Below are 11355 nucleotides of genomic sequence, written 5' to 3' on the forward strand. Positions count from 1 at the left end.
AGCCCAGAGCAAAATTACGAATGACTGTGTGTCCAAAGTAGACAATATCTTGACAGTGGGTCGGTAATTGGATAAAAGATGTTGCAAATGGTATCAGAGCGGTTTTGCATGTCCTCTTGAATGATAGTGGGGTAAACCTTCGGAAGAACATTGAGTCTCATAAGGAGGTGTATGTGATACCCTTAGGCAAATCCTACATTGACAAAACACATGAAAGATATTAGGTCTATCTATACTCTATTTGTGTGTCTCACATCGGTTAGGGATGAGAAGATTTAACTGGATAAAGATGTTGGGTCTATTTATACTCTATCTATATATTCTACATCGGTTAGTGAAAGGAGAATTTAACTAAATAAATAATCTGTGAGCTCCTTAAATTGTCAAGACGTATTTTGAGTTGCAAAGCTCAAAAGAAAAATTATGATAGATTGTGTGTCCAAAGTAGACAATATCTTAATGATGGGTCAAGTTATTTGATCAAAAATGTTACATTAGATATGACTAGTGAAGGCTGAGTTAACCCAAATTCTATAAGTTGGGCACTTAGAAAGGGAAGATATCAAGTATTATTTTATGTTGTTCCTATAATGGTTTGAGTGGTAAAAGGAAAGAGAGATTAAACATGAGAGTATAAGTTCAAATTTCATCAACTGCATAAAGATCAAACTCTTAATTTGCATGTCTAATAATTATGAGGTCAATAAAATTTTCCATATACATTTTTAGTACACAATTTGATTACTTGATTGAATAATTTTGAATTAAAAATAAAATAACATTTAATTACATGATAATAAATTATCTAAATACTCAAATTGTATATTAAAAAATTATATATATAGCATTGCTCAATTTGGAGTTTTCAATAATTATTGCATCCACTACTCTAAAAAGGCAACAACAATAAAATTATATATATATTTAATTAATATAGATTATTAAATTAAATAATTAATTTTGACATGTTTATAATAGTTTATATGAATTATCTAATTTTAAATTATAATCGTTATTTTAGACTGTATAAGTCAAAATTCAAATATTAGTAAGATTAACTTTTCCTTAATTATTGGATTATTGGTTTTAATAAATTTTCTATGTTTCTAATCTAAAAACTAAAGTTTTAAACATATTAAAAATTTTAACATAAATAATAATTATTTTAAGATAATTTGTTTTGTTGTAGAGTCACAATTGGATTGTGGATCAAATTCAAAGAGGGACGACAATTGGAGCTGGTGGTACTGTTTCCTGAATAGGTGAACAGTCCCAACCCCTTTCCCTGCTCTGTGTAACATTAAAATGCTTTGGAAGCCAGGATTCTCCAACTGATTCTCTTTCGCTCAACAATTTCCTTTGCTCTTCCTCAATAGCTTTCTTTGCGTCTCTAGCTTTCTCCCATTCCTCATTCAATATGCCTTGGCTAACTTCAGTCCACACTGCCGCTGATTCGCTTGCCCACACTGCCTGAACAAATTTAAACCCATATTCAGCTGTCCACAAACAATATTTGATAGCCAAACATTAACCAATTTTTCTAATCTAGTAAAATCATATATAAGTCAGTCCATCATGCATAAATTTGTGTCTTTTCTAGACATGTTAAATTCTTTTTAAAGAAAGTGGTAACATCTATTATTTATCACTGGGCAGGCATAGCCAATTGATTAAATGCATCAATTAAACGAAAAACTATCATATTTATAAATGCACATTGTAAAAAAAAAATCTCATAGCATACTTGAGAATCCTTGACAACAGGAGTTTTGAGCCCATAAAGAACTTCTTTTGCATCGAATATAACTTTTCGTTTCCCATTTTGCATGTCTTTCACTGAGACAGTTCTGCAATTTTCAAGTTTGAGGTAATTATAACGAAATAAATATATATAAATATTATACACTAATTTTACAATTCTAATACAAATTTTAAGTACCTGTCCCAGTGGCCATCGATCTCATAAAGAGTTTTCATTGATAATGATTCATAAATTCTTCCTTTAATAGCTCTTCCTCTTCGCCCTAGTAAAGATCTACCTCTGAAGCATAATTCAGCTTCGAGGCCATTTTCTTGGCATTTGATTCTAACGTTGCCAACCCATTCAGTCCCGGGCACCGGAATAAATCTGACCAACAGATTTGGTGAGTTCATTTCGTAAGTTTCTTTGTATTTATGTAGCTTTAACTGCCTTTTGCCATGAACCTCGGCTTCCACTGAAGTACCTATACCATAGAATTTGGCAACAGGCTGTTGACACCAAATAATTTCAATATTTTCCTTTTCATTGGTTGCATGGAGACCAGTTACGGGTGGATGATGTGACACCTGTGTAATCCGTTAAGCACAAGAAATGGTTATGTATAAATTTGATGCTTAACAACCGTTACCTAAGAATCACACATAATTTTACTCTTTTAAGTTTATACAAATAATAGTTTAATTTAAATTATCGAATTTGTCTTACTTCCTTTTTATTTAAAGGCATTGTACACTGTCTTTTCTCTTCTTTATGCATCTATATATCTCTCTCTATTTTTTAAAAACATATAGTTTGTTTAATAAAAAACTATATATAAATGTCATACGAAGCATATAGTTAAAAAACATAATCTACCAATAACTTTATTACTAAGTTGGAGGTTGATTTGAGTCTGAAAGATAACTTAGTCTGAAGAACCCCTTTAATTTTTCGAACCCGTAAGTTGGACAAAAAGTTGAACAGCGGGTGTTAAATAGGGATGGTTTCCACAGTTAGTTGATCATTAGTTTCCAAGTTTGAAGGAGTGAAAGTATAATACTATTATTACAAATGTGAACTAATTTGCACATTAAACTATAAATAAAGCAACAGTACCTGCTCCAATAGAACATTGAGGTTGCCACTAGAAACGTGGTGAGTCTCTCCAAGAATGGGATTGTAAGGAGCAGAGCCAAAAATGAGAGGGCGTGTGGTGGAAATGCTCCAAGCCACGACAGATGTGAATCTGTCCAGTGGGTTGTCACAGTTGTTGCAAATGCTCAATAAATCTTTACTAAAGCAGTACACTGACTCGCCGTAAAATTGGAGTTGTGACTTCGGAATGTTGAAGGTTGCTGGCAACTGAATTTTCAAAGGCAAGTCAACGAAAGTCAACATCTTCACTCTAACCATTTTTTCTTTTATAAAAATAACATTTTGGTCCTCATCAAATTCCAATTGAAGACATTTAGGTCCATCAGACTTGGGATGACGACAGACCAGGTACGGATTAGGCCTTAAGCTATCCCTCCCACAGGATTGCTCAGACAGCTAAACGATAAATAAAAATTAATATGAACTTACCTGGAAGTGTGTGAGATCAGCTCCTGGTCGTACAGTTTTAAAAAGACTTAGAATGCGTTGTAAAAGATTTGGAGTATTGTAATCACCGCAGGATTCTCCTTCGAACATTAATGGCTTTGTAAGGACCACCTTTTTCACATATTTACCCTGCACATTAACGTACCATATCTTAGCTCTCCATAAGCACATTTTTGTAGCAAAAATTATGTTTATAATTGGATTAATAATATTGTCCTATTAGAAAGCCAGATTCTACTCGAATCAAACTCAAATTTGTTTGAGTTCAAATTTAACTCAATTCATATATAATTGAGCTTAAGTTTAAGTTCGAACTCATCGAGCTCGTGAAAGCTAAGTTTAAATTCGGTTCAAATTCAGTTTGACTCGTTTTTCGTTATTAAAACAACGTCGTTTTAATATATATTAATCAAAATAATATCATTTTGTATCAAAATTTTTAATTAAAAAATCTAATGAATAGCTCAAGCTCGAGCTTGATCTCGATCAAGCTTGATTAGGACTAATTCGTTTCAAACTTGACCAAGTCAAGCTCAAACTAGAGTTCAAACTAATTTGATTCAAATCCAGTCCTAACTAGAAACAATTAAATAAAATAAAAAAGCTATGGAAATAACATAATTTTCTCAAAAGATAATATTAATGTTTAAATAAAAATAAAGGGTAATTTAGTAAACATAAGTTAACTACATATCATAAATGAAATGGATGTAAGATTATAAGTTAAAAAAAGTTGAAAAGAAAGATAAAACAATTCATATATATTAGTCAATAATATTTTAACATAAACTTTTTTTTAATCTTTAGGCCAAAAGACTTATTCTCACCCAACTGACCTTATCTAATTTTTTCAAACTCAAAAAATACTCCACCTGTTAGATTTGATTATTAAAATCAAAGATAAAATTGACATTTTAAAAATTTTTATTTAAATAAATAAAAATTAATTTTTTTAATTTTAAAAACTATTTATTTTTCTTTAGCATAATTTTAAAAAATTACCTTTCACCCTTTTTATATTCTAGAATAAACAACCATCCCCTTCAAACTTTGAAATATTGCACTTATATTCTCAAAAACTTCATCCATCTTTTCAACCATCGTTCTTTCTGATGTTTCTCTCCGACAACATCTTTCCTCTCTCAATGGTAACTTCTCGATACGAAAATCATCAAAAATCTAGAAATGACTAGATTTTCACACACGGATCTGTACAAAAATTATACAGATCCATGTAATGATTTATGCGTTAGTGGACACATAAATCAACTAGACAGTGTCACATGGATGACACTGACGTCGATGGTTTTCATGCTAGGAAACCACCAGAGAGGGGAGAGGAGATGTCGCCGAAGAGGAACATCGAAAAGAATGATCGTTGAAAAGATGGAATGAAGTTTTTGGGGTGTAAGTGAAATGTTTCAATGTTTGAGGGGAGTAGTTGTTCATTCAATGTTTGGGGTTTTGTGGGTCTTGCAAGTAAATCAACAAATGTATAATTGTGAATAAAGCGTGTACGAAAAGTAATAAAGCGTGCATGAAAATGAAAAGGAAGACGACAGCAGAAATTAGGCCGGCATCCATATGTGAAATAATTGCTAACTTAATTCACAAGAAAATTTTTATGATAATGAAAAGTAACAACTATATATGTGTGTGTGTGTATGTATGTATGTATGTATGTATGTATGTATTTATTATAATTTAATAATAATAATGTTATTGCATTGATTTTTAAGAATAAAAACAAATACTTAGAAAAAAAAAAATGCAAGACAATATTAGTAAGTAATATTATTATATCATTTTTTATGTTATAGATAGATAGATAGATAGATATTATTATACCGACTCCTAAGCAAATATGTATAGAGAGTAACCAAACGAAGCCGACCTCCTGGCCACTGATCATAAACATCCCTGTGTTTCCATGAGCCTTGTGGCTTTCGTATTTAAAACAAAACAATTCCCAACCAATTCATAATAATCACCCAAGTAATTGCATTCTCATTAAATAATTAATTCTTTATATTTATTTTAAAACATTTTGATTAAAGTGTTTTAGAAATAGTATAAAACTTGGACGTTGTTATTTGTGAAAGACAACGTTCGTCTTTTGACAGCAAGCTCACCTGAATGCCCTACAACTCTAATGTGTTTCGGCTTCTACTTTTGGCCACATTTCATTTTGTCTCAAAAGATAAAATAAAGAAAAAAAAATCATGATTTCAAAGCAAAAATTTAATTTCACGAAAAATTAACTTTCATCACTCCACCATTTTTGCACGAGCAAATATATATAAAATATATATTTCGTATTTTATATATATATTTCGAAGCAAATATATAAAATTAACATGAAAAGAAAAAAAAAAACAGCCACTAAAAACCCCTTTCATTCGTCGGAAAACAGCCAGTTTTGTTAAAGAACTAATAAAATATATATATATATATATATTTGGTATCGTCAATTTTTTTTCGATAATAGAAAGAAGAAGAAAAAGAATGAAAATTACAGAAAGAGATAGGAAAAGGAAGAAGGGAAATATGAAGATAAGATGAATACTCACCATTTCAGGATAAGAGTTTGATACTGCTTCTTGAAAAATGGATTTTGAAATAGCGCTTCGGGCAGTCTGCTTTTAAGATTTCGATAATACGTGTTTCTTTGTTGTTACCAGAGATACGGTTTTAAGAAAAGTGTACTGTTATATATAAATGAGAAGACTGAAGGAGAAGAGAGAGAGAGGGGAAGACAAACAGTTTGTAATTTTAGAACAAGATTAAAAAATAACAAAGGATTTGGTATAAATTTAAATAGTATTTAAACTAATGCTAGATTTCAGATCTGCTGAAAATGGATATATTTTCATGTGAGGTTTTATTGTAATTCTCTTTTTCTTTTTTTCTGTCAATTAAAAGTATTTTACCTTTTAATAAAATTATATATACTCACTTTAAGTATATAAATAGATATAAATTTTATATATATCGTTAAGTGATTGAGTGATTTTTAATTAAAGATAAAATAATACTTAATTATATAATAATACATTATTTATATACAAAAAAAAAAGGTACACATTACAATACTCTTCAATCTTTTTGGTTAATTATAAAATAAGTTCCAGCTTTAATTAAGGTTAAAATACTTATTCCTATCTAAAGTTTAGTCTATTAATAAAGTTTCATTCATCAACTTTAAAAATTTTAAATATTTATCAGTCATTCAAATCTATTAGTATTTTCTATTAGTTTAATTATAAATTATTGATTTACTATTATTTAACATATATGTATACATATACATGAAAAACCAAAATTTAATGAAAAAATACATTATTAAAAAGCTGACTTTTTACCCGTCATAAGGTTTTACATTTCATTTTTTTTTTTGGTGGTCGTATCTAAAGTTTTGAAATATAATACTTTCACCCTGTCTTCCACGATTTGTAGAACCAACTCTAACAGACTTTTTCCTTCGACTTCAACTGACATCTCTCCCCGAGACAAAGAGAAGAAAGAGAAGATGTGACTACTAGCCATAAAAAGAAAAATTTATGTAAAATGAATCTAATGGATTCTAAGTATTATTTTTGAATAGTACCAATATTTTATACTTGTGTATTGCTAAACGAAAAAGTGAAAAAATCTTTTAGGATAAACTAAATATACATAACTGAATAAAAAATATTATACAGTATTTACATGATTTAACCCCAGAATTAAGGAGAGAATTATGATTTGCTTAAAGTGATTGATGGTATTGACTTATCACAAAAATCAAAGAGAAGTCTTTGGCTCAACTGGTGAAGTAATTGATCTTGCTGACTTGTCACATAAACCAAGAAGAGATTGATAGTGTTGACTTATCATATGAATCAAGGAGAAGTCTTGGCTCAATCAGTGGAGTGATTGATGGTATTGATTTGTCCCATGAATCAAGTGTAAGGTTTTTCAAACGTCGATAACCAATAGTGCAGCGAAATTTAAAGTTTTAAAATTAAACAATCTTAAAAACCCCAACCAGGATACCTATTTTAAACATAATAATCATAAAACATTCAAAGTACTCATAAAGTGTTTTAGAATTATATTTGCATTAATGACTCCTTCAACTTTCACATGGCTAGAAAAAGTACACTATATAACCCTCATGTGGCAACGCATTAGTATCCACACGAAAACCAAAAAGGAAATCTAGATGAAGAGGCTATTAGGGTTATTGATTGGAATCACAATTCACTACAGAAGAAGAGAGTACAAAACCAACAGCTAGGGCTTTATGTTTTACTTTTGCTTGTTATTTTATGCAAAAAATCATGTCTTATATATATGTGTATGTATTCAAGCATAGCTAGAATTTCAAGCGTGTATGACACCTTCAACACACAGATGCACGACTGGCATGAAAGATTGTCTAATCGGTATTCATCAAGTCATTTGCACGATTGGCACACATATGTGTGCTAGCTTGTATGGCCAAAGCTTACATGGTTGGCACATTTATGTGTGTCGACTGACATGGTAAGACTTTCACAATTGGTACAAAAATGTATGCTGGTCAACATAGTCACAAACTTGCACAACTGACACATATGTGTGCTAGCTAGCATAGCCACAAACTTGTACAGTTGGCACACATGTGTGTTGGTTAGCATGTTTTCGTTACAAGGTACTATCTAGCATCATGCATTTGCATGGTCGACATCTCTCTCACCAAGTGTGTAGCTGGCACTTGGACAAGGCATGCTCAAACTAAGTCCTCTTAACCCATTACGCAAACCTAGTCCATTCATTCTCTCTCTCTTTCGGCGTTGAACACCACGATTGTCAACAAACAATTTATTCTTTTGAGCTTGATTCAACTCATTTATACATCTGACATATAAGCTCTTTATTAAGCTGGTGGTGTTTAGATTTGGGCAAATCCAAACACGGATCAAGATTGACCTCTAGCAAAGATTATAGCTACCTGGATGACAGAGTGTCAGCATACATCTCTTAAGCTTTTACAACATCACAGTTACATGCAATTCAACCTTTTTGTCAACTAATATCTCTCAAGGTTACGATATAGAAATGTGTCTATCTTAGTAGTTCCTTGATATGAACTGATACACATCAATGACTTACTCAAATTAGGCTACAACCTTATCTTACTGTGGCCACAAATTCAAGTAGTCGTACATGTCATTCAATATTCTTATGTCATATATCTTTTCTTGTGTTCAAGAGTGACAAATTTTTATTAATCAACTGTATTATCCGTGTATCTCATGATATGGTCAATTATTATCTTTATAGTTATCTCAATTGTAGCAACACATTGGATAACGTCAAACTATATCAATCCATACACAAGATGGTTTAGTGACCTCAAGTCAAATGATCACATGCACTCACAATATTTAGAAGATTTATTTTATAGACACTAGAGCTACTATCCATATGAATATCCATTGGTTGTGTGAGTCTGATGAACACATTTACAATATACACCCATGTGTTACACCAAACTGTCTACAATAGTTTCGACACTTGAGAACTGTCACCACTTTTGATCAATACTAATGATAATCTCATCATCATTGCACGTGTCTTATTCATTGCAATGTCAAGATTACGAACGTTTCTAGAATGGTCAATTAATGTGTATATAAGGTTCTTAGATTAGTCGTCGATCCCGTTGTCACAGTTCTACTATTTTAAGGGTATATTATTCATACGATCATACAAATAAACAATATGAATTGAATAAAAATAAATCTTTTTATTAATAATTAACATAAAATTACATCTACAAACATCAAATTTGGGCACTTAGCCAAACGATCTCTTACTTATACTATAGTCAATTAGTCATATATCTAATGTTGAACTCGACTACGTGCCTATCATGCTCTGCAACAGAGGCTTTGTTAGTGAGTTAGCTAAATTGTCATATGTATCCATCCTTGTTATTTGTATGTTATCTCGTTGAACAATCTCTTAGACCATGTGATATCGTTTGAATATCCTCTAATCGGATTAGTCCAATGAGCACGTTTATAGCATGTATACATGTGTTGCACCAAGCTGATTGTTTATTTAGTTAAATAATATTATTGATAAAATGTTGTATAAAATATAGTATTATAATTTAGTTTGAAATGAAATCATAATCCTATAAAATATGAAAAATAATACACAACAAATAAGAAACATAATCATATTGAATCAGAATTATATCTAATTAGATCAAATCAAAATCATATGAAATTAGAATCACATCAAATATATTTCATTTAACACTCAAAGCACTCCTTTGATGGTCTGAATAGGCGGTTATAGTGCCTTGAAGAAGACAAATTAGTGCTCTCAGATTAATAGACTTCAGGAGGCAAAGGTTTCCAACACTCTTGTGTTGATTCTTGTTATCTTTATGTTATTGAGGAAACCACATAATCCGCATAAAAGGGGTTGCTCAATGTTGTGGCTGGTCATGAAATGGGGACAATTTACAAAGGTTAAATAGAGGAGTTGTTCTTGTGAGGCTTATAGTGTTCACACCATGCATCTTTGGAGCCAAGCTTGGATCATCCCAACCGAGAGGAAAGCATTTGGAAGGTGTTCACTGCTTTGTCACTAGTATATCCAAATACCGTCATAAGTCGTCTCTTGTTGAATGCTTATACGGGTTTGTGCTAGATGTGCCGTTAGTTGTTGAGTTGCTCTACTGGGATTGTAGACTATTTTTGGTGTAGATCACTTGGTTTGTACGTACAATTTGTTAGCTTGTATGGCCCTTCTTGTGCTCTATCTTATCTTGAAATAGATAGAAATACAAGAAAAGCTTTGCCTTCATTTTTTGATAGCTTTGTTTTGTGTGTAACTAGCCCTAAATCAGGGCTTGTTCTGATGTACGAAGCCGCCTTGTAGCAAGACCCTTCGTATTTCTTTCTTTTCCGTTAATAGAAACTTACTTTTGGACAAAAAAAAAAAAAGATATTGAGTTAAATTATAATTTAGACCCATATTGCAAAATTTCAATTACTATTAGAAAAGTGAACTTCAATATACTCTATCTAAAACAGTAAACAGCAAACACCAATATATTTTATCATTTAGATAAAATATTTTAATATGATATACATTAATAGTGAACAATACATTAATATTTTAACATCTAATACAAATGGATATAAAATTATAAGAAAATAAAAAAATCAATTAAAAGTAGAAATGGATAGAAAATATGCCAAAATTGGTTGCAATAAAATAGGTCAGGCATTACACTGCAATATTAATTGGCAACATCAAGAATCCAAAATCCAAACACAAACGCAAACACGAACAGGGTGATCGCACTAAGTTTATAATATCCACTATCGCCAAACGTCCAACCAATGTCGACAGAAAGTTCGATTTGCAAACACAACTGCAATAATTAAAGTGAAACTGTCAATAGTAAACGATCTGTGATGACCAAATTGGCCAGTGCAATGGTTGCCCAAGTGACCAACCAAAGGTTGGACAAGAAGGCCAGAAGACTAGGGCTCGATCTTCCTGGACTCGCTCAGTTATCAGGCTTAACTCACATCAAGCTGACTTATCTAAAACCTCCCCCAACTTCAAATATCTTCTTTTGGGTCTGTTTCTTCATTTTACCATAAAACCAATAAACATTACAAAAGGATTCAAATGTGTGATATCAAAATAATTTTGGTTCGCTAATCTATGGAGTGAATAGTTTGATTTATAAAATGCTTCAGTTTAGATTATACTTTACACAATTTCCAAATCGAACTAAATGATAAAATGTATTTTTGAATACGTGTATATAAAACCATTTTTGACAAAAAAAAATCAATGGACAATTAGGTATATTTTAATAAGTTTAAATCGTAATTCAAATTAGAATAAACCATATATTTTCAGTTTAGTTTGAAATCTAAAATAATTTTATTTGGTTTAAAATTTTTCCAAATTGTCTTTTTAGTTTGATTTTAAAAAATTTTTTGAACCGTACT

General features: G+C 30.9%; 1 protein-coding gene across 1 annotated transcript; it reads right to left on the bottom strand.

The window, feature by feature from the left end:
- Nucleotides 1–1124: 1124 nt before the first annotated feature.
- Nucleotides 1125–6095, bottom strand: LOC123195248 (oxysterol-binding protein-related protein 4C-like). Its single transcript, XM_044608907.1, has 6 exons — nucleotides 5914–6095; nucleotides 3326–3472; nucleotides 2858–3103; nucleotides 1940–2328; nucleotides 1745–1847; nucleotides 1125–1470 (listed from the first exon to the last, which is right to left on the bottom strand). Exons 1-6 carry the CDS (start codon nucleotides 5914–5916, stop codon nucleotides 1216–1218), a joined length of 1143 nt encoding a protein of 380 aa, XP_044464842.1. The 5' UTR covers nucleotides 5917–6095; the 3' UTR covers nucleotides 1125–1215.
- Nucleotides 6096–11355: the final 5260 nt, after the last annotated feature.

This window comes from Mangifera indica, chromosome 13 (genome assembly GCF_011075055.1).
Source record: "Mangifera indica cultivar Alphonso chromosome 13, CATAS_Mindica_2.1, whole genome shotgun sequence".
Taxonomy (NCBI): domain Eukaryota; kingdom Viridiplantae; phylum Streptophyta; class Magnoliopsida; order Sapindales; family Anacardiaceae; genus Mangifera; species Mangifera indica.

Excerpts from the sequence above, each read along its gene's own strand:
- LOC123195248 (XM_044608907.1), bottom strand. Across the intron at positions 2,329-2,857 it reads TCAATGTTCTATTGGAGCAG|GTGTCACATCATCCACCCGT; the intron begins GTACTGTTGCTT and ends CGGATTACACAG. Across the intron at positions 1,471-1,744 it reads CTGTTGTCAAGGATTCTCAA|GCAGTGTGGGCAAGCGAATC; the intron begins GTATGCTATGAG and ends AAATTTGTTCAG.